The sequence below is a fragment of the Leptonotus elevatus genome, chromosome 17 (assembly GCF_054856555.1).
Source record: "Leptonotus elevatus isolate MCC_2025b chromosome 17, RoL_Lele_1.0, whole genome shotgun sequence".
In the NCBI taxonomy this organism is placed as follows: Eukaryota; Metazoa; Chordata; class Actinopteri; order Syngnathiformes; family Syngnathidae; genus Leptonotus; species Leptonotus elevatus.
Genome location: NC_141255.1, coordinates 10006811 through 10034113, shown reverse-complemented (window position 1 = coordinate 10034113; position 27303 = coordinate 10006811). Strand labels below are relative to the sequence as shown.

Genomic DNA, 27303 nt, shown 5'->3' with positions numbered 1-27303 from the left:
GTTCCACTCCACATGTCACAAGATAACACACATTAATGAAAAGTGACTGACTTGAAATTCCAATCAAATGGTGCAAAACATTAATCAGGAAGTGCTTCCATCATCATCATCACAAGCAGAACAAACACCATCCCTGGACGATTATAAGGACACGAGAGGGAACAAATGCAGTTTAGGCATCTTTATTGGATGAAGTGCATCAGAAATAGTTGCCAGGTTCTCGTCCACGTCTCTTCCTGTAGCCTCCATGCCCGCCTGGTCGTCTTCCTCTGTAGTGTCTGCTTGGTGCCGCTCGTGAACCGGATGACTCGTCGGCCTCGTCAGTGTTGCAGCCCACTGACGGTTGATGACAAAGAGGTGCCATGTGACCTCCTGCAGGGATGTGAGCCAAAGGTACTGTTCTTCCCTTCCCGAAAAAGAAAAATGTATACATTTGTCCATTTGAACCACAAATGAGCATTTTCATGTGAATTGAAATAGATGGCAAAGTGCCATCAAAAAGGAAGCGAAAAATGGGTGTGACCCTTTCATTAGCCTAATTGTTTAACCTCCCAAGCTCTTTTTTAAATACCGATGTGCTAGCTAAAATTGTTTTGTTTGTCGAATTTGTTGTTTTTGCTTCCCCTCAAAAACTTTGAAAAAATGACTTGGTACAGTGATTCTAAAAGTGTGGCCACTAGTGTTATGCCGACGCCCTCTGGTGGTAGGTGAAAAACCCGCTCCCTACTTTATAGTACAGTGGAATTTAAACTTAAATTTGAAAACGTTTTATATTTTATTTATTTTTATTCTTTATTTTCCCATTTTTAAGGTGCAGTGTTAATGTTCAACCTGTGGGTAATTTTACAGTGGTTAATATTAAATATTTTTTGGAACAAATAAATCTGTCTGGGTTTTGACATTAAAATTAATATTAATTAATTAAAATTGAGTACTGTCCATTTTTTTAGCGTGTACTATGCTACTGCATTTTAATGATGGTCATTATTGTGGTGGAGAGCCATTTAAGGTGGTTATTTGTGTACCATGATTTTTAGTGTGCAAAAAGTAATAATAATTATGATTATTATAATATAATAATAATATTAAAAAAGTGGTTCTGCCAGCCAAAAATATTAAAAAATAATAAAAAAATATATATGTTAAAAAATAAAAAAGCACATTAAATAACCAAGTTACAACCATTTTAGGAGGGAGAGGGATGCCGCAAAAACTGAATTTACCCCTGGAAAAAGTAAAAGAAAAAGAAACTAAAGTAAATGACAAAATGAAAATCATGATTCATGAACTGCCTGCCCTCCCATACCAACACCAAAACTCGACTCTTCTGCCCACACCTACACAGAAAAAAGAAATAGCTAAACACAGGACAGTGTGGGGTGAAAGGAGGTATGCAAGGATATACAGTACCAGTGCTGGGGTGATGTCAGGCCGCAGCAACATGTTCATGCCCTCCACCCCTGAAGACAAAAGGATCTTGTAACTTAAAGGATGTGTGCGTCTCCACAATATTAAAATACAGTGCCCATAAAAGAATATTGGACTGAGGTGAAATTCCAGGATGAAGCTAAAATGTACTCGATCCTTCCCATGTGAACTTCATTTGGCCTTCTTTAAAGTTTTTAATCAACCTGGAAAGTTTACCGTGCATTTGATTCTTCCTGAAATTTCACCCAAAAGCAGAATGCAGTGGTGCCATGAGATAAATTAAATTTGTTCCATGACCATGCCAATATCTCAAAACACATCACTTCATTGAAAACAATGCATTGAATTTCAGTGCCTCCACCCACAACCCGAAAACAGCCCCCTATAATATTGTAAATGAGAATCCGCCAAATAACAGCTTGTATCGAACACCGCCTCCTCTCATAATTCAAGTCACTTGTATCTCAAGGCACCACTGTATCACTAACTTGTGAGTACAGTCGAGTATGTTGGTACCCATATTATATGCATGCGCCGTGTTGACTGGAAAAGCTTGCAGAGAGCCTCTGTGGAGCACATTGGCGTGGGGGTCCTGCGGGTATGATGGCAACACGGCACACTGTGGAGTCTGCGTGCCAGATCCCGCCGCTGGATGCTGTTGCCACGGCAACACTTGGTACGTCGGCCTGTGGGATGCGGGCCACGCATCAGCATAGCCATTAGCAGGCTCAACTGATTGCGCGGGAACTGCCGCGGAAGGACATGAAGGCTGGAGGGGGCCATCGGGAGGGCAGTGGGGGATCTGGGCTGGCTGGATACGGGGCTGCATAATGTGGGCCTGCTGGAGGGGCAGCAGGTACAGGTAGGGCATGTAGAAGGGCCAGGTGTATGCCTGTAGCACAACATTCACAAATTTGTTTTTGACTGAAAATTGTATATACACATGTAGTATTCTCCATTTCCTGTTTTATTGTTATTTTTTAGCTTAGGCAATGTATTACTTTTGAGCAAACTTGACATAGCTGTTGGGTTTAAGTCATTGAGTGTTTTTTTAACATCTGTTTTAATTGTCTAGTCTTGTATGAACCTCATGCACTGTCAAAAGTACTTTGCCATTACAATTCCTGATTGGGCGTTAATGTCAAAAGTTGAGGTTATTGACTTAAGATCAATTGCATGCGATTTAGCCTAGTGTACTAGTTAATACTATTGATGAGCTAGCTCCATGTGAAGTTTATTTTATTTTGAATAATGTAACAGCTGAAAAAGTCTATGTAACGTGTTCATGACTGTGTACATGCTACATGCATGGTGTTGGTGCTTTACCTTCACACCCAAGTTGAAGAAAAACTTCAGGATGTTTACATCTGTAGAAGGAAAATCATCAATCAGCGGACTGGACTGGATGATATGATGTGCTGCAACACTTCATTTGACATTCCTCACCCCGAGGGAGGTCTTCTCCCAAACTGCGGAGAGAAAATTCCGGAGTTGGGAGCACATTGCCATTCTCTCCCTGGGGGAAGCCAGGGTACAGGGGGTCCTGGTAGAGGTGGTGCACGAGGATGCCTCCAGGCAGGGTTGGGGAGTGTCCGAGTGGGAAGGGAGTGTTGGCCAACAGCGGCGGGGAGCCAGAGGAGGGACCAGGCAAAACCTCATGAGCTGGTGAATTCTCACTGGGATTCTGGAGCGTTGGGTGGATGAGGGGAGAAGAACTAGGTCCCGATTGGACCTGATTGTTCTGGCTGTGAGCGGGATCCCACTCTTTGCCGCTGACACCAGCCGGTTGATCCTTCAATTCTTGAGCGGCCCTTTGGTCCATATTTGCATCGCTCTGGTTGTGGAGCACTGACACAGTCCCAGCGTCTCCAGCATCTGGACATTTATCTGAAAATATAGACAACTCTTATTGTACACTACTTACAAAATGTTTTGTGGTATTAGCCTATCCCTATTCTATAAATGAGGCACCGCATCTTACTTGGCCTCTGAGCTGAAAGTTGGACGGCATCGGTCACTTGTGGATGAGGAGACACCGGTGATGAAGACAAGGAGCGGATGTATACTGGAGGACTGGGGGAGGACAAATGGGGGACAAAGGCCCTCGCGGCCAATGGAGACGGGGCGATGGGTGCTATGAACGTGGGAGTTGGGATGCTCGCAGATGCAGGAGGGAGAATTCTTGAGGAGAAGACAATGGAGCTCATGGAAAGAGGAGGCGAGGGAGATGCATCAGTACATTGACGAGGTCCAGCGGCGCTCTTCTGTCTTTCCCCAGCAGAGGGAGACAATGTTCTGACATCGTCAAGTGGACTCTGAAGAAGACAAATTTCATTCATCCCTGAGGAAAAATGGAAAGAACGACCGATGCGTGAATTCCTAACCCCAAGAGCCGGAAAGCTGAGCTCATCCCTGAGTCTGATCTCCGCCAGCGCCACATTCTTCAGCTCCACCTCTTTGGCCAAACGTTCCTCCTCAGTCAGACCAAAAGACGAAGTGTCATGTGCGTTCCTCCTGATAAACAACACAGACTTGGAACAAGGTTGTGATCAAATGAAGCAGGTCAATCTCTGCACTCACCTGTACCGTCTCAGCTCTTCATGCGGTGGCCGTGACTTTTGCTGGTGCGCACGTCCACTTTGGCCCGGCACGTAGTACACTCTGTGACCAGAGGAGGAATTGCCCCTGCCCAAAGCCCCCTCTGGAAGACAAAGCACGCCTCACCCTTGACATGGACATCACGTGAGAGGAAAGCCCATTTTACAACATTATCATCTGTCATCTGACATTGTCGAACGTGCCACTACCCGTCTGTCCATTGCAAACTCTCCTCTCGCGATGGGGTACATCGCTCCATCTTGGGCTCTCTGACATCACAGATTGCAGGCTCCACAGAGGAACACGTCTGCAGTCACATGCGCAGATTTTAGCGTGACTGTGCTTATGCAGTGGTGCCTTGAGATGCAAAGTGACTAGACATACACGTTTTGAGAAGCAAGCAGTTGTGTAGATGTTTTTTGTGTGCTTTGCCTCAACAAGCTTTGTTCAGCTTAATGCTAATACAAAAAATATATAGACAATGAATCAAAACGGGAGGTTGCCAACCACCCCCGCCCCCATTTTTCTTTTTTTTATAATATTAATTTCAACCTCCGCCCACCTGCAAATAGGTAAGAGTATATGGGTGGCCATTGTACATCGGTGATAGCAAAAGTGAGTTGCTCCCACGCATAATAACATTTGCAATTATGTGTAACGCACAGCTGGCCTTTTTCTTCCGTGTAAACAGTCACCAGGCCATCACCCAGCGGTACTTCCTCAATGGTGGCATTGTAGCTCTGCTCACTCCCATCCAGCCACACCTACAATCAGTGAGCAGCAATAAGTCTGTGTATAAAAGAAAAAATATTTTCCAAAGTCAGGGATTAAAAAGTGTGCAAGACCTGACAGTGCTGGCCTACAGTGTACTGCATCCCCGCAGCCATGCAGTAATCCATCTTTAATTGTGCTGAAAGAATTTAGATTGAATTAGTGTGTGCGTATTTACATGGGAGGCGACTTGAGCATCTGCCTCACCCTTCTTGGACTTCTGCCACAGGTTGTACGCAACATTTCGGTACAGATTCTCACTGAGTGAACGACGTACACTCTCTGGCAAAATAAGGCCGCGGCCCCGACCCTGCGCTCACACAAAGTGCATTGTGGGATAATACTGTACATAATATGCTACGTACAAAAAGTTAGGTCACATTAAGTTAACCTGGAAAGGCTATTGTCCATTTTAGGTTCATCCTGGCATTTCACATGAAAAGCCTAATAACAAAAAACTTTGGGGTTACCCTTGTCTTGCTGTTGTTGCTTCTGAACGAGCTGCCCGTGTCCGGATCTGAATCGTCACTGCTGACGCAAGCCGCCATGTTGTCGTCACTCAACTGCTCGCAGGCTCGGCCGCTCGATTGACAGGAAGCCACAGTGTGCCGGCTCACCTGGAAGACGCCGGCGTAAAGCAGCTCGTACAAGATGGCTGCAGCGCAAACACAGGCGTCACCTGTTAAGTCTTCAGCAAACCACATTATGGAAAACTATTGTATTTGAGCATTTATTCTACGGCTAGTAGTCCACGCTTTTTGTCCTTACAAGTAAGATGATTCCGTGCACTAAACGACCTTCAAATGGGTATTACAAATATTGAACAAATGTTAAAATCGCTTTTCGTAAAGCCATTTGATCTATTTCCCTACTCGTGTACACAAACGTCATACAATAGTAGAAAGAAAAAGTTTCACTCGTCAGATAAGTCCTACACGTGCACTAAATCGCCTTCTAGTGAGGACAAAGGGCGTTCTTGTACATCCTTGAAACTAACTCAAGCATCTTTCCATGGCACATGGACCATATTGGAGACTCACACTGGCAGAGCGCAGCGTTCTTTATATGGCTGACGGGATAAACACAGTCGTAGTGATTCCCATTCAGAAAAGACAGCTGGACCTGGAGGGGGGGAAAAAAAAGTCAGGTTTGGGCACCTGACACTGGAACAGAGTATGTACTATACTGTATTTGTATGGTATAAACAGAGTATGTGTTGCGGTAGGTAGCAGAAAGCGTGTGCCACGATCTTGAGAAAAGACGAAGCAGTTCATGGAGTGAATGGCAAACGACATGTAAAAGAGCCACCGAGGTTCTACTCATGTGTGGCACAGACCTTCTCCTTGAACTTATTGCCTGTGATATCCACTGGAGATTTGCCAGGTTCTTGAAAAATCACAAAGTCCCTCCTATTCACAGGCACACAAACCATCAAAAGGTTTAATAAGCTCAAAACTGGAGTAGATATACATACTTGTGCTTACTTGAACATGACGGCCAGCGCGTTCATCTCCACTTCGCCTGCCCACTGCTGCAAAAAATAAAATAAAATAGAATGTTAACATTAGCGGAGATGAATACAAACCGGTGTTCAGCGCTACGTTGCAAGTATGATGTGGTCTCACCTGCGGGTCCTGAAGTCGCAGTAGGTATGCTTCAAAATCCCCTTCAATGAACTACACACACACACACACACACACACACACACACCCACACACACACAAAAGGTCCAGCGGCAACCAACACAAGCACCTCTCAAAATGTCAAGTCTATTATTACTAATTATAGCATGTGCCAAAGTTTGGGTCCACCCAGAGTTAAGAGTGTGTAACTTGTGCCAACAACTATTAGAGGGTTATTTTATGTGTGTGTTTTTTTTAAGGGATGGGTGAGTACCGATACCAGGGCCTTGATTCAAGGAAACGGTTGTTGCCGTTTTACGGTCAGGAACTAGAAATTAGAAGAATAGAAAATTGCCATTAATTTCATGAAATTTTAATGAAAATGTTATATTTACAAAGTTGTAAAATTTATATTGATTAATCGGCAAGTCAACGGTTATCAATACACTAATTCACTACCATTGACAAGTATACGGTACTTGTCAATTACGCTTTTTCAACGGGGCTTGAATCTGTTTCTGGTGCTTTTCCAAGCTATGCAACTCCCTTAGCTGAATAAATATGTCATGCAAATTTAAATGTGTATGGTGGGCGTCCGTGTATCATGTCTTAATAGCTTTATTTTACCATGTTTTGAGTATAACCACCATGTATTGATCACTTTGTTTAACCATGTCACGAGTATAACCATTGTATAAATACAACAGACGATGACCTGCTTATGATAGAAAATTGCCGGCCACAATGTTGGAGAGAAAAAAAAAGTACAAGAAAATAGACAACAAAAAGCATGTGCCATCTATGATCACCATCCTCTAATTGTTTGGAGCAGGCTAAAGCCCTGCCAATGGGTTTGGGCCTGAAATGGTGTCATCTGAAAACAATAAAGTATAAACATGTTATGTGAATTAGCTTTTTAATGTCCTATATTTATTTATTTATTTATGTTAAAGCACAGAGCTAATGTTGAAAAGTGGTTTAAATATGATATATTTTTACCATATTATTAATTATAATAATAATAATGTCATGCTACTGTATTTGATGCTGCCAAGATGGTACTTGGAAAGCTACGGACTTTTGTTGGTGTAAAAACATTGAGAACACTAGACGATTAAATAGCAAATAGGTGTCAATTGTGTCATGTAAAAAGAAAAATTGTAGCCCTCAACAAAGGTCACCAAATCCAAATTTGCATCAACACTTTTATCCACAAGCTTCTTGACATCATGAACACAAGAAATGCACCAAAAACAAAAGCAACAAAAGGCCAAAACACAGAGTGGAAGACAAAAAGCAACAAAACAGCATCTTTGAGCACAGCACCACCTTTTGGAGAGAGTGAATCATTGCCAGCCCCAAAGCAAAAATACCACAACATAGTACACAGCTCCAAATAATCAAGCAGCATCGAAGGAGTTTCGCAAATTGCAGCATCAGCCCTGTCAACTACCTTGCTTAAGCCAAAACGGAGAGACAAACGGGACATAAACATGGCTCATTGATGTAATGTGTGTAAGGTGCCCAAACTTGTGCACATGCACAAGTTACTATTAGGATAAATGTATCGAGACCACACCTGACTATGAACAAACTCGCTCCAAGTGCCTCTTATTACCATCAAGGCGTTTAGCGGAAGCTTAATGTGCACTCACTGACTCATAGATCTCTCTGTGCTGCCTCAGGAAGCGAACACAGTGGAACCGAACTTGCACATGAAGACGTTGGCAGTGAAGAACCTACAATGAGAGCATACATGAAGAGTAAATACATATGAGCTTACAAAAGATTAAATTGGCAACATAAAGACACTTTCTCTGTGTTGCTCATTTTCTCCACTGGTTAAAAACAAAGTGTACAATATTGATAAGAACATTTTAAAACTCATTTATAGGGGTTCTTTGAATGATGCTGACTGCATTTTGTATGAAAAAAAAAAAAGTGAAATAGATTGTCACTTGCCACTTTTCTTTTACCTGTTCAGCCACAGCACGAAACAAGCACGAGCCGTCCTTAGCGACCCGTTTCCGATGCAGTCCGACAGAGGCCAAGTGTTCGTCCATGAGCGTCTCCTCCTCGCTCGCTCGCATGTTCCCAGCGCGGTTCATGCTAACTTATGCTATCGCTTATATTTTTAGCAACGCGAAACGCATTAAAGACGAGCACTCGACATTGAGACAACCACAAGGTGACGCGTGCATATGACGGCGTTCACTTTTGTTTTCCAGGAAGGCCCACTCTTCCTCCTCCGCCAGCTTGTAAGACGGGCAGTCACGAAAGTGAAAGTTAACTTTTTGCTTTTCTTTTAACACCTGCTAGTTACCATCAAGCTAGCTTTTAAAAAGTATACCACTTCCGTATTCCGGCCAAATATTTCCCGCCAAACGCACAACGCGGAAGTCACGCAGCCAGTTAATAACAATCGATGCATTGATTGGCTGTCTGAATTGAATATGGTTTATGGTTATGTTTTATTTTAATTTGTATTTAATAGCGGCGTATTATTGTAAAAGTCAAACTCTGTTGCTCCCAACCTTGTGATAAATGCAACCACTAGCGTGGTGGTATTCAGAGGTGATGGCTTCCTTGCCCATCTTCCTGCGCGTCCTCCCATCCTCCTCCTTTCATAGTGAAATCTAATAATGACCTGTTTGTAAGCTCCCTCGGCTACAACAGGCCAGGTAACCCTGGCAACCAGAAGAAAGGAGGTGGGGCAGGGCCCATGGCGATTGACAAACACTATCCTCCCACTCGAGTGTGTGTGCGCAATGGAGTGTGACCTTCATGGCTCTGACTTATTTATTAATGTACGGTCTCTAGTCATACTCTTGGATGTCATGATTATCGTAATCATGCCGAAGCAGAAAACAACCCGCCATCAGACAAAGACTGAATGTTACTCTCCAGAATTGAAACTTTATTGATCAAGCAGGAGCAAACAGGATTCAGCAGAGGATACCACAACGACCTTCTTCTCCACGATCCATCCGGACTTTCAAGCAAGTCTGTTGGCTCCGCTGAATCTGTGAGCTCATTCATAACAAGACAATCAACAGTCGCTGGTCCAACTGCCCCGAAAACAATCTTGGCATATTTGTATAAATAAAAGGCGCAAACCTTATACAATGATTAGTCTGTTGTTGTTTGTTTTGCATCAGCAAGCCAGCAAAGTGCACATGGATCGCTATATACAACAGAAAGATCAGGAAGAATCTTTGTCCTTCAGAACCCCCCTCAAAACAACTACTACGCAAGCAAACCAAGTGAAGTAACACACAAAAAATGAATCATTTTAAAGACAAAAGCATATCGCAGCTGTGATTAAGAACTGGTAAAAAAAATAAAAATATTTTAAAAAATTCTGATACATTTTCATGCAGTTCATTTGGACAAAAATCACATTTATTAGGGATGCACCCATACCATTTTTTTTGTTCAGATTTAATGCAAGTACCACCAGTACTTGTCAACAAGTTGTTGATAAGATGATACTTGATGCCAATACAGCTGGCAATTGTGATGAAAATGTGTGTTCTGTGTTATTTTAATCAGACATTATTTAAAAACTAACTTTTTTTTTTTTAACATGACAGGTATCACTCAAAAGTAACAATCTGACATTTTAACATCTCATTGCCTGTTTTTCTAAACCTGTACTTTTTAATTAAATGTAGCCTGTAACAAACACAAGGTTTCAGTTATTTAGTATTACAGTTCAAACACTAGATGGCACTATGCAAAAGGAGTACATAAGAGACAAAGAAGAACGCAGTCTGGAGGATAGACAGTACAATGGGGTAGATGCCACAGAGTTCCGACTTCCGGGTTTTACACATCAGCGCCGTTTCCGGCCACTGCTGGCCACATTCCAACACTCGCACCCCCACCCCTGCGCGCTTCTGACACTGAGACAGACACTACACGCTCGCAGCCTCGCACCCGTCGACGGGACGCGCAACCGAGGGGCACAAAGAAGCGCAAGTACCGGGACGCGGCTCACACGTCACAACCCGGAAACGGAAACAAAGAAGTTGATGGGTGAAAACCCGGAAGTCCCGCCTCCTCCGTGGCATATAGTCCATACAAAGTAAGGGCAAAATTATTTCCGCGTGTTTAAATGCAAATTACAGTGAGTTAATAGAAATCCATGACTGCTTCTTAGTAGAGTTCGCCATCCATTTTGTAGGTCATAACAGTCGGTAAAAGAGTGTTGTGATCTGCGTTTAACATTAAGTACTTCCAATGTTCCGCACATGGATCATAAATAATGGTTGTAGTGTCAGAGCGTTTTTGTAAGTCCAAGCATGAGTACAGAAAAGCAGTGCCAAGATTGGTATTGGTGCATCCCAACCATGAATTGATCCTGACCGTTAGCTGTGGATATGAAATAAACATTTAGAGGGTGCTCATGACCTTGAGGTAATATTTACATTTTTGGTCCAATAATTTCATCATCATTTTTATAAATTTACTGAAAAACTTCACGAAGCTGGCAGTTTCTGAAGGACAACACATACTTAGTTGTAATAATAATAATCATTCAATATAATCATAAGAAAAGGAGTCAAGTGCTTTACGAGCGAGCGCTCCAGTGATTGGCTAAAAGCAGGCAGCGAGGACTATGACGCCGCCGACGTTCAGCGCATCAGTTGTTGACATTCTCAAACGTGGCAGCAGGAGCTTTACATCCATCGAAGGAGCGTGAAAGAAATATGACGAAGGAAGAGAAAAGGACGAGAGAAGACATTCACAAAGATGTCAGGCCGAGGTAGCCAAGGAAAGAATGTTTGGTGGAGGAGGAGGAGGAGGAGGAGGAGGAGGAGAGGGAGGACAGGGGCGCACTCGAGTGAGGCTTCAGCGAGAGGAGTGTCGTGATGGGCACAAGAGGAGACAAATCCCTCCACCCTGCTAGCTCACACAGCGAGGGTTGAAGAGGAAGATGAGATGAGGATGAGGAGGGCACGTTGGTGTGCAGCCGCTGAATTTGCTTGCTGGGATTGTCTCCGTGCACGTAGGAGCGGTGCGTGTGCACGTTGCTGGGGGCGTGCGCGGCGGTTGCGGCGGCCACGATCGCCTGGGCTCCGTGCTTGACCTTGCAGTGCAGACGCAGGCTGTCCCGCCGCTTGGCGCTGTACGGGCAAAGGTGGCAGGTGAAGGGTCGCTCCCCCGTGTGCACTCGCACGTGCTCCACCAGCTTGTTCGCGGTGCGCGTCAGGTGGCCGCAGCGCTCGCATCGGTACTGGTTGCCTTGGCGATGACCCTGGAAGTGAACCTGCAGCTCCGGTTGCCCGGGAAACGACCTCTGGCAAATCCGGCAGCGATGTTCCGAGGTGCTTGTCTCTGGCAGGGTTGCCGTGGTAACTGTCGGCGCGCTGCCGGCGGGAAGGGTGAGGGGGCATCTGCCGGGGGTGGAGGTGAAGTGCGGTGGTTAGCGCGTGCACGGAGTACACTGATGCAATGGCACTTTTGTTGCTAGATTTGGCAACTTTTTGCCCATAAAAAGCACCGAGCAGCAAATTTAGCTACAGTAGGTTTACATTTGTTTGGAAACTTTGAGCAAATTTTGAAGTGACCCAAACATTCAGCAAAATCTCAGGTATTGCCATGTTGGGCGATATCGCCCTCTGCTGTTGACAGCAGTGTAGGGGCACATGCATCGCATTAATGCAAAACAAATATATACTTAGTTGACTTTAACATCACTTAGCAACTTTCAGCAACAAACAGATCCTCCTTTAGCAACATCCCCTGAAAATAAGTTGTCGACAGTGCGCAAAATAAGCGACAGTTGCTTCCCACCTGGTGGCTCCGCCCAGCAAGTGCTTGTCAGCGTGTGCCCTCATTGCCGCCTCCTGATTGGTGGAGTGGTCACACACACAGCAGTGCAGCGAGAAGGATCCGCGCTCCTGCTGCCGATGCTCCGTCATGTGAGCCCGGAAAAGGAGGCGCCCGTCGGTCTCGAAGCCGCACACGTGACACCTGAGCACAGGGACGAAATTCCTTTGTATCCATGGCGACGGCAAACCAAGCTTCTCAGTGGATGACGACAGGTCAACTCACCTGTAGAAGAAGCTCGCACTTCCTCGCGGGATGCTTGGATTGCCTGTAGGAGACAGAATCAACCAATGTTATCAAGCAAAACAATAAAATGTCCTTTCACTAGATGGCAGCACCTTGCTCAGGGGCCCCATGGCCACTAGGGGGCCCTGGGAAGCAATTAACAGTAAACACAATATGGAGTATTGAGAAGATAAACAGTAACATAAAAAAAAGTTAGTTTATTTTTAAGATTTTAAGGCCAAATTATTCAACTTTAGATTTGTTTTTCAAACCACTTTTGTCACCTTGAATTTAGGTGACTGCAGTGCCGTGAGATAAGGTTGACCTCACAAGTTTTTCCAGATATGAGCTGTTTGCCCGATTTTTTTACTTTGGAAAATTTGCAAAAACTTGTGTGGATATATGGCCACAAATGGTATATCAACACATTTAGATAGACAATATAGCAAAACTCCCCAGAATTTTTTCTTTATCATCTGTGAAAAACGGCTAAAATTATTGCAGTTTAGTGAATAGGAGTGAAGGTCTTCTTTGTTGTGTCTTCATGACTGTCTAATACTGCCCCCCGGTGGCTAATTCGTAGAATGAATTACTCATAATGCCGAAACAATTTTTTTCTTTATATTCTATTTAAATATGTGATCACTGCATGTTTTTATAAAGTATAATATTAAAGAGTGCTATTTTTCTTATTAAAAAAAAACGTTTTTGTTGTTGTGCTGGAACAGATTAATAGCATTCCCATTCATTTGAATGTTTTGAAATACATACAAGCATTGTCATGGAACAAATTAAAAATTCAACTTTTATCTCAAGGCATCACTGTATTTTCTTAGTGAATTTACAAATTTTACAGCCCACAAAAATAAAACAGATGCCACTTTTACAGCAAATACATACTGAACAGTTTTGTTGTTTTAGACTTAGATGATATTTAGTATCCAACATTGTGTGTTTCTTAAAGCTAAATGTGTGTGAATGTTTCGCCGGACATGGCACACAACATGACAAGTTCACGAAAGCATCATGTGAACAACAATTTCAAAGCGGCATGCCACAATGAGTTTACAATTGGCAAAAAGGGGGCCCAAAAATTAAAAAATGCTCAGGGTCCCATGAAAGCGCTGACGACTTTGTGTTTGTTTTGTACCATATGCAGGTTCCAAGGCGCAGGACCAGGCTGGCTCCACTTTCAGGACAGGACTACATGTGACACAAAGACATGGACACACTGCTTAGGATGCTGCAGTAAAAGAAGAAAAAAAAGGTAGTGGGATGCGCACCTGTTCCTGGCAGGGGTGCTGGCCCTCAGTGCCGGCACACTGCTGGACTTAGCGACCCTCTCTGGCGAGCAAAAGCAAAATGTGAACATGACACTTGATGTGGCAAAAGTAGACCACGTTGTGTGCTACCTGAGAGCTGGTGCAGCAACGTGGACGCCAGGTTGACAGACATGTCCTGCCACAGCGCCGCTCGCAGGCACTGCTCCGCCATCTTGGGTCCGGAACACATCTGGTCTCCGAAGAACTGCTGTTCCTCCATTGCAAACCCTGAGAACAACTTAGGTCGGGTCTCCTCCATTTTTTCCCTGAGGAGAATCTGCTCCGCCAAAGTGTCCGCAGACATCTCCTCCTCCTCCTGTTTAACACCAAGCGGGACATTCGGAACAATGGCGTCGGGATGCGGATCCTCCGTCTCCACCTCCTTGCAGCGTTCAGTTTTCACGGCCACAAGACAACGACCTCCATCACTTGAAGAAGATGGGCCTCGGACATCTCTTATTGGTCCACCACGTATGACACCTGACATCCTGGGTGTTTCGATTTCCATGGAGTCCTCTTCCTCCTTGACCTTTACGTCGGGCTGGGTCAGGAGCTGACTCTCTGCCATTCAAAACATTATTTGATTATTATCTGTCAACAAATGACTTTTGACTGCGTGCAGAGTTGAGTAAACTGCAGCCACTTTGAAGTGAATTGCCTCCAATTAACTTTTTTTTCTCCTCTCCTTCTCAGCGAGCAGAGAGGGGAGGGTTGAGAAATTACGCACAGAGGCGAGAGGGAGCAAAATGAAATAGACACCTTGCAAACACGGATGCCTTTTTGCTCTGTTTATGAATGCGCATCATCCTAAAAGGGTGCCAGCGGATACTAGTTTGCCCCAAGGCCTACAGGTCTGTTCTAAAAAGAGCTCACTAGTGATGGGACTCTAAATTCCTAAGAAAAATCTAAACCAAGGAAGAATGTTGTTAACGTCCATTCATTCATTTTCTGAACCGCTTATTTATTTATTTTATTTATTTATTTCAACCTAACATGGTGTAAGTTTCTTTGTTTAAAAATAAATTCAATTATTATCAATGGAAAAAGTGATGCATTTATTTATCCAAATATTTTGAAAAATATAAATTTACAGCTGTAATTCTAAAACTGTGGCACCACAATATTTCAGCTCACAGTGACCATACCGTCAGAATCTAACATCGGCTTATGCCTAGTCAAGCGTGCTGTCTGCCTATGTTAGGCAAATGGATGGATGAACATACACAAACCTGCCAGTTTCCTGAGCAAGTCCGAAGCCAGCGTATGAGTGGCGGCATCTCCCTCAGGTGTGTGTGTAAGAGAGGGCGGATCAGGACTGGCCCCGGGGCCGTCAGGGGACAAAGCCAAGCCCGGCTCCTCCTGCTGCTCCACTCGTCCCTCCGCTCGACTCCCAGGGAGCACTTGGGCCTTCTGGGTGGCCTCTAAACACATGCACAAAAAAGACCTCAGACAAATGCCGCATGTGTGTGTGCGCGCGTGTGTTTTAACTACCTGACAGCCTAATGAGAAGGTCAGACGCCATCTTGGTGCTGACATCAGGGCTGAAGAGAGAGGTCGCTGCCAGGGAGGGGCTCGAACCCGCTGCGCGCGTCTCCGGTCCGTGGTCGGCATGCACGTGCGGCCGATGAGCTGCCTGTGTGTGTCGTTGGGCCGCGTCCGGAGGAGGAGGAGGAGGCTGTAACACGCTCGGCCCACGCTTCATTTTCCAGCGACGAGGAAGGCAGTCACACTCAGAAGAGAGGCGAGCGATGCGAGAGGAGGGATGCTAAAATAAGACGTGAAGGTTCTTGGCCACATGGAGGAGAGGAGAGCATGATGAAAATCTACTCCTCTGACTGTTTCTGACCTGTGAGCAACGGATGAAGGGAAAGCGAGGCATGAAGACGGAAGTGGATGACAAGCATGACAAGAAACAAAACATGATCAAAGTGAATTTCCGAATCAAAGAATTATTGTATGGATAAGAACTGATGATAGTGTCATAATCACATCACCATGGTAACAGGCTGCAGCATCACCTGTCCTGACCTTACTTCCAACAAAAAATTCCGATTATGGTTGGATAAAAAAAAAAAAAAAAGATTATTAATGGATCGCAATAATTACTCCCCAACCCTCCTCCCCTCCCAGGTTTTAACACAACTGTCATGTTTATTACTTATACACACCATAAATAAGTTATTGTGCAAATCATTTTCAGACAGCCGCATACCATATAATGTTTACATGCCCATAAAAATACATTAAAAAAAAATTGTCAACAGGTAGGCTATAGGCCTCTTCTATTTGTTTTTACTTAATTGAAATCAAAGCATTTAAATGAATATTAAATCACAATTAAATCGAATCTTGGTAACCTTTTTAATCAAACGTCATCAATAAGGATCAACAACCTGTCAGTTCAAAAACATTTTTTCTGTCAAATAAAATTTGAAAATCATCCAAGATGTTCCACTGACGGCAATTGAAATTAGCTTAAAAAATTTTAAGACTAAAATGATTGAAATGATTTCCAAGTGCATACAGTCAAATTGTAAACTATTAATATGTAAATAATCAAACACCAAATCGGTCCACTCTTGAGACGTAAACGACCGGTTCACTCTAGCCTCTCAACTCGACATTCTTGCTTGACTAGAGTCGTCAAATGACCGTGACCCCGTTCCTATCCTCCATCCCTCCCTGCTCGGTACCAGTCGGACGAAACCCGAGTTCCGGAGCTCCTCGCTGGTCCCCTCTCCCTTTCCCCGTTGCAACATGGCTGACACGGAGAGTCACAAAGTCAATTCCCGGCGTGGGAGGACGGTGCGCCAATTTGGTACCGAGGAAGAGGCAAATTTGTTCCGTTTCAGCTGGTACCGGGAAGGAGGGCAGGTGTCAAGAGCCCAGTCACCCCCACCCTCCTCCCCTCTCTCCATCACGCCCCTGCAACATGGCTGAACGGAACTCGACCTCACGAGACCTCTGAAGTCATCCACTCGGGTCATTTCGCGTCGACAACCCGCCCCGGGACGACCAGACGACGCCTTCTCGCCGCTCCCCTTCCCCACTCATCCGGCGAGACTTACCGGTACCGGGAGGGCAGGTGGTGACGGTGGGTGAGATGGTGCAGTCCGGGGCAGAGCCTATATATAGATCACACATCTTACTGGCGATAAATTCTCCTTTTTTTTTCGCCCTCTTGCGTCGACCTCCGGGCTCTCTTCGCCACTTTCCAGCAGTGCCAGTGTAGGTTGGGAGGGGGGGCGAGGAAAGGAGTGAGGCGAAAACCGCGCGGAGACGTCTTGTTCCAGGCCGAGAGGAGGATGACGGGTCGGTCACTGAGCAGGGCAGATGGAGGTTTCCGCCTCCTTTCTCTCGCTCTCTCTCTTTCGTTCTCGCTCTCGCTCTCTCTCTCTCTTGCTCTCGCTCTCTCTCTCTCTGTGTCTGTCTGTCTCTCTCACGCGTGCGCGTGCACGCGCGCGAGAGGGACGCAGTGGGTCCGTCCACGCGCCAAGCTCACGCGGGCACACGCAAGGTGAACACTTGTCCGTTGGACAAGAACAGAACAGCGCAGTCAACACTTTTAAGAGTCCAAGAGCGCCAGTGAGAACACAAAATATACGAGTATTAAAGAATATTTATTTTTTTTACATTTGAAAAGATATCTGAACTTTCTATTCGTTGTTTTGCCAAAATAACTTATTTTTCCCAACCTTAGCGAAAAAAGTAAATAAGTAAAGTCAACCACAGTTGAGAGAAGCAAAATATTCCGAAGCATGCACCAGGTAAACTATTAAAATAGTGAATTTATTTGGTGTGCAGAGTAGTATTACCCCCCCCCCCCCCCACAATATTGGCTACTAAGTTACTAAAATGCTTATTTTAGCCTATATGTTGTATGACTTTTGGCTTAGTCTCGGTCAGTCTGGATCGTCAGCAAGGAACTCGCATGATACTTTTGGCACCGTTATATGCTGGACGCTTTTCCTGACGTAACCCATGCTACTGTCATGAAGGGTCAATCCCACCTGGATGCTACCGTTCGCCTTGAATTAAAAGTAAAAATATTTGTACTTTTTGACTTAAGCAGAGGAGTTGAATCAATTATTCTACTTATACCATTTTTTTGTACACATGTAGACTATGTTGCCCCAAGTGGCCGCCGGTGTAAATGCACTTTTTTATTTTATTTTTTATTTTTAATCCTGGGTAGATTTGCCATTCGCTTTCATTCGAAATGGCTCTTCTGTTTAAAAAAAATAAAATAAAATCAAGTTTGGCCTAAAACCTTAGAGCCATTTATGGCCAAAATCTACATTATAGTATAGTATAAAACTTATGAAACCAATGTACCGAAATGGAACATTTGGTAGACTGTATCATTGCTCGACAACTTCATGTCGATGGCATAAAGAATTCAAGCACGTCTACTGCTGCAGTTCCTGGCCTGAGCTCCTAGAGGGAGACAAACGACAGTAAAGGGACACACAAGCAACCACCAGAGTGACAAAGTGTGACAGACACCAGCACCAACAAACCAAGCATCACCTACTTTTATGTTACTGTATTTATTATCTTTACAATCTAATGTATGTTGAATTTGAGGTTGGCCTTGCGGGTCCTTCTGACCTCTACTGCCATCCATCCGCATTTATGACACCTCCAACCAACGACTGGAGAGAACCTAAGATTCTAAGTGACGTCTTTCATGCTGTCTGTTGTCTTCTTCTGGTCAAAGGTCAGAGTGATTTTAGGCCCCAAACTGTGGAGGCTGGACCCCACAGTGTTAAATACTGAACCAGACTAATTGGATAAGATAATTTCCTGTGGCACACTTTAAGATCTCTCAAGGCACACAAATGTGTTTAGGAATCATGGCAGTTCAACCCTGTGTGTGGTACTGGATTGGACTTGGTGTCATCTTGGGGTGGGGAGGAGGGGGTTGTCTCTGTTCAAATGCTCAAGAGATCCTGGAGGGACATGCCTGCAGCTGGTGTACATCCTGTTGGGGTATCCGGGGGTTGGGGGGGGGGGGGGGAGTATTAATGCCGTAGAACTGGATCTTCTAGGCAACACAGAGGACAAAACGTCATAACGGTATTCTTTCTGGAGTCTTTAACAGGCTGCTTGGACAAATCAACCAAGGGGGTTGCGCTCAGAAGTACAAGCAGCAGATCTAGTTTCTTTGGGTCTAGGTCAACACCCTCTCTCAGCTAATCTTCACACAATTTCTCTCACACATCTGTTGTGCAACGCTGAGAAGACATCCTTGCAAGGTAGGAACAAACAACGTTGTCTCCATTTGGCTTGTATTTGTGCATGTTAAAAAATATCCCAAGAACAGTCAAAAGACTTTTAGGTTTAAAAACAAAAAATGTTTTGCTCTCAAGCCGATGAATTCCTCTTTATTTGCCGTCAAGATGCAGTCTTCCCTGCTTTATTTGGGGGCAACCGTGATCTTGTCATGTGTTGCCCTGCCTGTCGCTGCGTTCTCTCGCGGGGCAGGTTCTGCTGCCTGCCAGACAATGAGCCCAGGCCACATCCGGGCCCAGCCTCAGGACCCGCAGCAGAGCCACGTCACCATTCGTACATCAGTGCGCTCATATCTACCTGGGCAGCTGGTTACAGGTAGTATTGACCATTTACTTAGTGGCAATTGATCAGCACAGTGAGTCCAAAGGCTAAAACAAGATCCTCTGACCCCAGTGACAGTCCGAAGCTCTCGGGACTTCATGGGTTTCCTACTGCAGGCCCGCAGTGGTGAAGATTCTGAAGTCACCAGTGGGGCAGGGTCCCCAGCAGCAGGTCCGGTTCTGGTGGGCGGCTCCTGGACGCTGGCTCCGCCTGGGACCCACACGCTGCGCTGCCTGTCAGAGGGCGACACGCTCACCCACTCGGACAAACAACTGAAACGGAACCTGTCGTTTGTGTGGCGGGCTCCTGATGTACCCGTGGGAGACATTCGCTTCTAGTGAGTCCACAATCCACACCCGCAGTTTGCGCATTTCTGACAGACTTCCTAACATTCACTAGCGACTCTGTCCTAGTATCACAGTGGTTCAGTCCTACTTTGTTTACTGGGCGGGGATCAAGTCGGCAGTGGTGCGTGATGGGAGTCGAAGTTTTTGGACTGGTAGAAGCACAACAGGAGCAGAGACAGAACGAGCAGTTTTTGGTCTCCATGATGACAACTTTACTCCGGTGCCAGGTACAAACATAGCACATACATCTCCAGTTGTGTTGTCATGACTAACATTTATTTTGGTCTCATCTTTTGGCCTTTAAGCGTTATTGAACAAACCCAGTCAACCCACTGGTCCTGCTTTGTCAAGAAAACAAAGCTTTACTCCCAAAAACATCTGGAGCGGCACTGCAAGTCCAGTGCCACTCAAAGGGCACCAACAGGGCACCAACTCAATACTTCAACATTCAAGAGAACTTTTAAGGGACAACAACCTGGATTTTGGATCTGTGGCTGAAGAGACAGGCGGTGATCCTTACGCATCGCACCTTCCTGTCATCACCCCGCTCCCACCAGATGAACGTGTAGAAACTATGCCCACTTTTGCACCCTCTTTTCTGGTTTACTCCCTTGCCTCCCACCCATATTGGAAGGTTACAGAACCACGGACATTGACACCAAATCCACTAAAGTCTCCAGAAAATCACAGTCTCCTTAACACAAGTCCCTCAGTGCCAACATCGCATAAACCAACAAAACCACAAAATGACCCAACCAGTTTGCTTGCATATGAGATCCCAAGTTTCACATCACAGAGGACAATTTCCTACGCCATACCCTTTTCATCAACACCTCTGAAGCCTGCAACCCATAAGTTTCTTCTCCAGCCCCACACAAAGCTCGATCCATCCGACTCCAGAAAGGAACCATCGCATCCTCCCACTAGCTCTCGCCAAACGCTGCTGCATGCTGCTGTGTCTCAATCTGGGCATGTTACCTACACCTCAAAAAATCTTCTACTGTCTAACAAAGCAGTTGTGTGGCCAAGTACTAGACCCCAACCATGGTTCAAAGCCCATCCCAAAACTGTGCCACCCTACGCTCAACCCTCAGTTTCGACAAGAAGATTAAATGCTTTGATTTTCACAACAAAGGCTGAACATGCTAATGCCTCGCCATCCACAATGGTGAAAAGCATAAGCACTTTCGATTCTTACGGTTCTTCTCATGGTGTTATCGCCCAATCTTCACCAAGCCGCAATACTCCTCGTGATGTCTCCGAACACACGACCAAGAATCCATCTTTCACACATTCCTCCAGCCAAGAAAAAACCTCTCCTGTGTTTTCCGTACTCCCAAAACCTTCTCCTGTATCTACACCTCCCAAATCGATCTCGATCATTCTGTCCTCAACATCCTCAACATTTCATTCATCTTTTGTTACCACCAGCTCTCCAACCATCACCTCCTCATTCTCACCCAAACTATCAGTTCCTTCAAGTTCTCACCCTTCTTCCTCAATTTCCACCTCAGTGGGATCCTTGTCTTTGATTTTGGCCGCCCCATCTTCCTCGCAGGCAACCTCCCCGCATCCAGGACCTTCTCCAGCTCCACGTCGCTCCCTCAACAACCGCCCCTCAATGCTTCCCGTATATTTGACATCCCAAAGACAGACCCACATTGTATCATCTAATCCCATACAAAAGTATAATCCATCAACCTCCAGCCACAAACTACAGTCTAACATTGGGGAAGAACTAAAACCAAAGGCACCAAAACCGGATACCAAGATTCCCTTTAATCCCTCGAAAACTCCAGGCATGGAGGGCAAGTATCCTGAAATTGTGCCCAGGCATAGCTCTTGGGAGCTGGGCATGCTGCTGGGCTGCTCAGCCGGCCTGGGGATGGCACTGGTGGTCGCTGTGCGCTACGTGTACAGACAGGCCTGCGGGAAGCGCACCGAGGTGACGCTGCACAACCGGGAGAGAGATTACGGGAGAGGCGAGCGAGGGATGATCCATGTTCAGGAATGTGGCGATTTGGTCCGAGTCCGCCGAATCCGAGAGAACAGCCTTGTGCTTCTTGCCGAGTATGACATATTAGCATCGCCTGGAGACTGATATGCAATCCAATGTGAGAAACAAAACGATTTGGATAATCATTTATTTCCTTTTGTGAAAATAGATGAACATTTCAGATTATTTCTGTAAACTCATGATTCAAAAGACATAAAGTGGCAAAAGCAAAGTGCCACTAAATGTAAAGTCTTTGGTTTTAGATGGTAGAAACGTCTTGTAAACGTTCATAGCATTGAACTTGGGTCTGTGTTTATCATCACTTGGATTAAACATTCATTATATGAAATACAACATTCTAGCAAAATCAAAACTCTTGTAACAATATCAAAACTACTGTAACAAAAGTTCACTTTTCCTGACAGAGGAGGCCGAACTAGTGAGTAGAAATGTAGAAAAGACGATAAAAAAACCAAAAAAATAACCAAAAAACCCCCCAAAAAGAATGGTCCCAGCAACACCACGTCTTATCAAATATAAAACATGTACCTTAGATTTTTTTAAATATAGAAGAATAAATTTATGTGGTTTGCCATTACGAAGGGTGGCAAGGCGGCAGTTGGTCCTTGTGTCCGCCACCTTGCTGAGGTCGCTGTTGATTGGCCACTGTAAGGCACATGATCGCCTGGCGATTTTGCTCACTTTGTCAAATGGGCTGCAGGCTCGACATCTTCAACAGCTGGAACCACACAAAAGTGAAAATGTGATGATAATAATAACAACAATAACATAATATCAGTAAGTCCTTCTCAAGCAAGCAACAAAGTTTTAAAGACATAATCTCATGATGGAAATAACGTCAAGTTGAATCTGATCACTTTCAAAAAGTCTGGCAAGTCTATGAGAAGAAAAAAACAGGAAGATGTACGCTCACCTTCTGGCGGCTGGTCATCCAGCTACGGATGGTCGGCACCAGCACGGATCCGAGGAGGATCTGAGCCGGGTGGTAGATAAGCAGTGGGACTGAAATGAGCGACAGGCGCTCGTAGCCTGCGAACACGATCTTCAGCATGGGAATACCTGCACACATGCCGCACAAACGTCACAGTCCATCACACTTAGTGTTAATTTTATCAGCCATTTTAAAATTTAGTCTCAGTTTTAGTCCAGTTTCACGCTTGTTAGTTTTTAACAGTTAGTCAACCTCCTTCCATTCTTATTTAGTCCATTTTTAGTCGACTATAAATCTAGCATTTTAGTCTTTATTTTAGTCCACGAAAACATTATTAGTCTAGTTTTAGTCAACAAAAAGTGTCAACATTTTAGTCAGGACAATTATTTTACCCCTTTATATTTTTTGTCAGCAGATAATGTTGAACATTTCGGATCTAAAACTATTTCACATCAAATGTTCTCTCATTTTTAATGAAAAAAACGACAGTATATCAACAAGTGGCTACTATGGCTCCATTCTATGAGCTAGTAAGTTAGCCAGCATTAATTGGCGGTTGGATTAACATTATTGTTGGAACGTTATTGCTGTTGGATGAATGTTACGTTACAACTATAATTATTTATTTTTTACAAAATCATATAACGTTTGTCTAATTTTTGTTCAGGGAACTCAAATGTAAACTGTAGATTTTAGTCCAGTTTTTATTAAGTAAAGTACATTTTCGTCATGTCTTCCTTAATCGACGAAAATGCATAGTGATTTAGTCCCAGTATTTTTTTTATTAATAAGGGTTTTAGTCCAGTCTAGTCTAGTTTTAGTCTGGTGAAAAATGTGTGGTGACGAAATTATCTTATTATTTAAAATTGAGTAACCCAAAAAGTCGTGTTGGTCCCTTTTTGACCCAATTTGGGTTATCTTTGACCAAACATACTCACGTACCTAGCGTTAGCGACTTGTGCGTGGAGCAGAACACGATAGCCACCGTGTCGGCGGGAGTGAATCCTGAGCCGGTCCTGCGGATAAAATAAGCAATCGGACGGACAATGAAGTTTCACGTGTCGGGTATTTTTGAAGACGGCCAGAAAAGAGAACGTCACTCACCTACTGGAAAATCCAAAAGTGAGCAGCATGAAAGTCAGCTGGATGGAGAAAACTGCAAGGAAACGGCATCACACAACCTTCGCAGTCGAACCACAATTTGACTGAAATGTGCGAATACACCGAAGAAACGCCGCATAACAATATACAAAAAACATGTTCTGTTCAGTCTATTTGGTAGCCCGGTATTTGGGGATGCAAATGCACTCACTGATGAGGACGACCACGAGCAGGCTGATGGGTTCCAGCTCCATGTTGGCGTTGCTGAATGTGTCGCAGAAAGTGCTGTAGATGATCATGAGGAGGACGGCACTGCTGACGGCGCCGAATGGAGGCTTCCTGCGCTCTAGATACTCCCTTAGGAAGCGGCGGCACACCTGCTTTTTTGGGAGGAGGGGGGCACGTACACGGTGAAAACACCGCGAAAACGCCGCTCGCTGCGCCCACAAGGTTTTGCCGGCGTACCTGACCCACGACGAGGGGCACCACCACAGTCATGAAGAGCTGAGAGAAGATGGAGCCAAAGGCCACGGAGGATGAGGAGCCCAGCTGCAGGAAACATTTTTAAATGGCACTTTTTACCTCAAGAGCTCTTTATGATCTGGCTCAGGCGACCACAGTCACAATTTAAAAAATTGGAATCTCAAAATTATCTTACCCCATTATTTTTTTATTTTTATTAGGGACGTTATAGAACCCACAGTCTACACTCATGACATATTTACGTCTCTAAAACAATATGCTGAATTTGGATGATGTAAGCACTGCTGGCTAATGATTGGATACTGATTAACCAATCACAATCAAGTCCTGAGGCACATAAGGCTAAAGAGGTTTTAGGTGCACTGTATTCAATGTTCATTTTCATTCTCGCCAAACACACTTGCTCTCAGTATATTTTTAAGCATTAAAAGCAGCAATATTTAATGTTATTTTGAAAATATAGCACTTTTTTTCAACAGGAATTTTATTGTTAAATTATCTGTGCCACCCAGTGGACAAAAAGGGAAATGCAGTGCACGGCCCGTTTAATGTCAGGATATACACATGTAAATAAACCAAATAAGTATGTTTTTCTTAGGTAAACATAGGTGTTGACATTTATTTATGAAGGATTATATTATTTTTTATTACCGGGTTTATACAAGTGTTGACATTTATTCACGCAGTATTATACTGTTTTGTATTATATATAGGTGTTCACTTTTATTTATGCAGGATTATATTTTTATAATATATTAAATATTTTAGACAAAATGTTCTTACAGTGTATAATATCTTGTATTGTAGAGTTGGAGATTTATCTGAACTCGACTCGTTTAATTAAAAAAATTAATTAAATTAAATGTATTTCTTGTGTTTTAGCGTACAGCATGTTTGTCAATCCTGTTGTTTTTAGACGAGCTCTCTAAAAAAAATGAATTGGAAGATTTTGTCATTGCACAAACATTTTATGTTTGTCCTGTCAGGTGTGACTTACAAAGAGCAGAAGCAGGGTCGGTGTCACCACGATACCCTGTGCGACACAAGAATTTGGTTACACAGCGCTTCACACTCAAGACATGTGCCGCGACACTCGAACCCTACCAGGAAGCTTCCAAACGCAGAGTTGAAAATGGCAGCCGCCTAGCAACACAAACCCAATAAGTCACCATGGCAACGGCACGTTGTTTCACGCCTCTTGAGGCGTGTCTTACCTCGTTACCGCCGACGGCTTTGGTGAGAATGACGGCCGAGGAGACCGGAGGCGGCATGCAGCTCACTGTCTGTAACCTAGGCAATGACACCACGAAGATGAGGATCATGTCGGATGCCTTAAATGCAAAGCATGTGGCAGCAGTAAAACTATTTCTACAAAATTATTTTTTTTATACAGTTTCTCTATATGGTAAAATTTTTGCATGAAAAAGAGTCTATCTATCTCCCGTGATGAATGGGGTTCAAATTCACACACATCCCTCTTAATAGCTAGTCATGAATGAGACTTTTGTGAACACTCTCAGGTAAAGTCAACAGTGCTAGAACAAAAGAACGCATTCACACGGATCTTACCCTCTGAGTAGCCACTGGTCGATGGTGGTCAGTGCCAGCAATCTAACCAGCACCCAAACAGTCAGCGGGAAGAAGACTAGTGTGAATGACTGAACAAAAAGGTGAAGGCGCACGTGGAGCAAAGCGCTGGTCAACTCCTGCAAATGTAAAAACAATCAACTGAAATTCCTGGTCATCTTTCAGCTTTCCCACTCACCTCTGTCTTCAGCGAGAGGCCGCTGTTGAAGAAGATTAGCGAGACCGCGAGATACGAGATGGTAATCTCTGGCTTCAGTGGTCCTGCAACAGACAGAAAGGCAAGAGGTGTCACCATGGAAACAACAAGCCACCCATGTCGTGCTGTTTCAAACTGCAATTCTGCAAGCAGCAAGCAAGGCAACATATAACACTCAGTAGCAGATTATCTTTCCTTCAAGAGACAAGATGTAATGGACCGCAGTCCCTGAACGCATCACACGGTAGTTCTTATCATCCCTTCTGATAAACGTATTTGCGTTTGGCAAATAAAGTCGTCTTATCTTCACCAAGAGTCACTTTTACTGGCTGGAATCCAAATGTGTCCTGGTGGGAGAGGCGCCTGTGTTGACATTAGTGCAGAATGCAACGTGTCACCAAACCTCCCCGCGAAAGTTCCGGATTACACGTTTACCTTCAATCGGGAAAAAATGCACCAGTAATGTATACTCCCAAGTGGTATGTCAAACGAACAAATCACATTTCAACTCGCCTTCGGTACAAATCATCAAGTATTTAAGCTGATTTATAGAGTAGTCCATTAAAATAATTATCGGTGTGAGCAAAGCTAATACGCATTCAAGCTGTCAAGACTATAGTGCGGGTTATTTTACAGTAAAGTTATTTCATCGTATTGTGACATATGCACATCTTGGTGACCTCACCTCCTTTGACACCGAAGCTGGGCTGCACTTTTGCCGACATTATCACCAGTACAATCCCGATAATGAACCATTCCTTCCGTATCGTGGCCAGTAGACCCATGTTTCCCCACCGGCCTCTTCCGGATCACCCGGCGGGCCCCTGAAAAGATGAACGGCCCGTGACGATTCTCTTTTCGCCTGCCGTCTTGTCCACACACGAAGTCCGCTTGACAAGAGTTCCGAGTTGTGATGTCAAGAGTTCGTCAAACGCAGCTTCTGATGCTTCTTCTTCTTATCATTGGCGGTTGGTAAATAACTTTGCAAGTACAATACCGCCGCCTTCTGTTTAATTCGTGTAGTGTCTCTAATTTGATTTTGTTCCCCCCCTCTTGTTATACTCAAGTTTTTTATGTTCCGTTTACACTGTTTAAATTAAGTTTCTAAAATAAATACAAAAAATAAAATAAAATAAATGAATAAATAAATAAGGGAGTTACTTCTGGGGTCGTTTTCTTGGCCTGTTTATTGACTGTTGTAAGAAAGTGTGGATTGAAAGACTA

The 27303-nt window shown here is 44.3% G+C and overlaps 4 protein-coding genes across 7 annotated transcripts; 1 reads left to right on the top strand and 3 right to left on the bottom strand.

Annotated features, from left to right (window-relative positions):
* Window positions 1-166: 166 nt before the first annotated feature.
* On the bottom strand, window positions 167-8806 carry otud4 (OTU deubiquitinase 4). 3 transcript variants are annotated; one of them, XM_086059614.1, is made up of 19 exons: window positions 8396-8806; window positions 8075-8158; window positions 6423-6473; window positions 6282-6328; window positions 6134-6206; window positions 5838-5919; window positions 5268-5452; window positions 5005-5107; window positions 4872-4936; window positions 4690-4790; window positions 4236-4333; window positions 4009-4129; window positions 3813-3942; window positions 3410-3743; window positions 2875-3315; window positions 2755-2795; window positions 1945-2320; window positions 1411-1460; window positions 167-406 (listed from the first exon to the last, which is right to left on the bottom strand). In XM_086059614.1, the coding sequence occupies exons 1-19, from the start codon at window positions 8525-8527 to the stop codon at window positions 200-202; spliced, it is 2721 nt and encodes a 906-aa protein (XP_085915740.1). In that variant the 5' UTR covers window positions 8528-8806; the 3' UTR covers window positions 167-199. The 3 variants fall into 3 exon arrangements, with proteins under 3 accessions (XP_085915740.1, XP_085915741.1, XP_085915742.1); XM_086059615.1 differs by having other exon boundaries at window positions 167-401; XM_086059616.1 differs by lacking the exon at window positions 167-406 and adding an exon at window positions 422-1337.
* A 503-nt stretch (window positions 8807-9309) lies between these two features.
* On the bottom strand, window positions 9310-17208 carry LOC147159721 (uncharacterized). The gene is made up of 9 exons (XM_086058078.1): window positions 16870-17208; window positions 15293-15647; window positions 15031-15222; window positions 13892-14362; window positions 13763-13823; window positions 13630-13682; window positions 12480-12522; window positions 12219-12398; window positions 9310-11818 (listed from the first exon to the last, which is right to left on the bottom strand). Exons 2-9 carry the CDS (start codon window positions 15501-15503, stop codon window positions 11167-11169), a joined length of 1863 nt encoding a protein of 620 aa, XP_085914204.1. The 5' UTR covers window positions 15504-15647; window positions 16870-17208; the 3' UTR covers window positions 9310-11166.
* Window positions 17209-18871: 1663 nt separating this feature from the next.
* On the top strand, window positions 18872-22148 carry reeld1 (reeler domain containing 1). The gene is made up of 5 exons (XM_086060274.1): window positions 18872-19059; window positions 19204-19411; window positions 19490-19754; window positions 19831-19991; window positions 20070-22148. Exons 2-5 carry the CDS (start codon window positions 19204-19206, stop codon window positions 21863-21865), a joined length of 2430 nt encoding a protein of 809 aa, XP_085916400.1. The 5' UTR covers window positions 18872-19059; the 3' UTR covers window positions 21866-22148.
* Window positions 21895-27022, bottom strand: slc10a7 (solute carrier family 10 member 7). 2 transcript variants are annotated; one of them, XM_086060275.1, is made up of 12 exons: window positions 26765-27022; window positions 26062-26144; window positions 25866-26002; window positions 25511-25586; window positions 25401-25439; window positions 25294-25329; window positions 24279-24362; window positions 24025-24193; window positions 23817-23868; window positions 23655-23728; window positions 22695-22840; window positions 21895-22499 (listed from the first exon to the last, which is right to left on the bottom strand). In XM_086060275.1, exons 1-12 carry the CDS (start codon window positions 26862-26864, stop codon window positions 22467-22469), a joined length of 1029 nt encoding a protein of 342 aa, XP_085916401.1. In that variant the 5' UTR covers window positions 26865-27022; the 3' UTR covers window positions 21895-22466. The 2 variants fall into 2 exon arrangements, with proteins under 2 accessions (XP_085916401.1, XP_085916402.1); XM_086060276.1 differs by having other exon boundaries at window positions 24025-24190.
* Between the last annotated feature and the right edge of the window lie 281 nt (window positions 27023-27303).

What these genes read in the sequence shown, in the direction of transcription:
- LOC147159721 (XM_086058078.1), bottom strand. Translation starts at nt 15,503, where the DNA reads ATGAAGCGTGGGCCGAGCGTGTTACAGCCTCCTCCTCCTCCTCCGGAC. An exon ending in AGCACCCCTGCCAGGAACAG is followed by an intron (nt 13,683 to 13,762) that starts GTGCGCATCCCA and finishes TGTCACATGTAG; the next exon opens with TCCTGTCCTGAAAGTGGAGC. An exon ending in AGTGCGAGCTTCTTCTACAG is followed by an intron (nt 12,399 to 12,479) that starts GTGAGTTGACCT and finishes CCCTGTGCTCAG; the next exon opens with GTGTCACGTGTGCGGCTTCG.
- otud4 (XM_086059614.1), bottom strand. Translation starts at nt 8,527, where the DNA reads ATGAACCGCGCTGGGAACATGCGAGCGAGCGAGGAGGAGACGCTCATG. An exon ending in ACAGAGAGATCTATGAGTCA is followed by an intron (nt 6,474 to 8,074) that starts GTGAGTGCACAT and finishes GTGTGTGTGTAG; the next exon opens with TTCATTGAAGGGGATTTTGA. An exon ending in GCAATAAGTTCAAGGAGAAG is followed by an intron (nt 5,920 to 6,133) that starts GTCTGTGCCACA and finishes CCCCCCCTCCAG; the next exon opens with GTCCAGCTGTCTTTTCTGAA.
- reeld1 (XM_086060274.1), top strand. Translation starts at nt 19,204, where the DNA reads ATGCAGTCTTCCCTGCTTTATTTGGGGGCAACCGTGATCTTGTCATGT. An exon ending in ACCTGGGCAGCTGGTTACAG is followed by an intron (nt 19,412 to 19,489) that starts GTAGTATTGACC and finishes CTCTGACCCCAG; the next exon opens with TGACAGTCCGAAGCTCTCGG. An exon ending in CAACTTTACTCCGGTGCCAG is followed by an intron (nt 19,992 to 20,069) that starts GTACAAACATAG and finishes TTGGCCTTTAAG; the next exon opens with CGTTATTGAACAAACCCAGT.
- slc10a7 (XM_086060275.1), bottom strand. Translation starts at nt 26,864, where the DNA reads ATGGGTCTACTGGCCACGATACGGAAGGAATGGTTCATTATCGGGATT. An exon ending in GCCTCTCGCTGAAGACAGAG is followed by an intron (nt 26,003 to 26,061) that starts GTGAGTGGGAAA and finishes TTACATTTGCAG; the next exon opens with GAGTTGACCAGCGCTTTGCT. An exon ending in GACCAGTGGCTACTCAGAGG is followed by an intron (nt 25,587 to 25,865) that starts GTAAGATCCGTG and finishes GTCATTGCCTAG; the next exon opens with GTTACAGACAGTGAGCTGCA.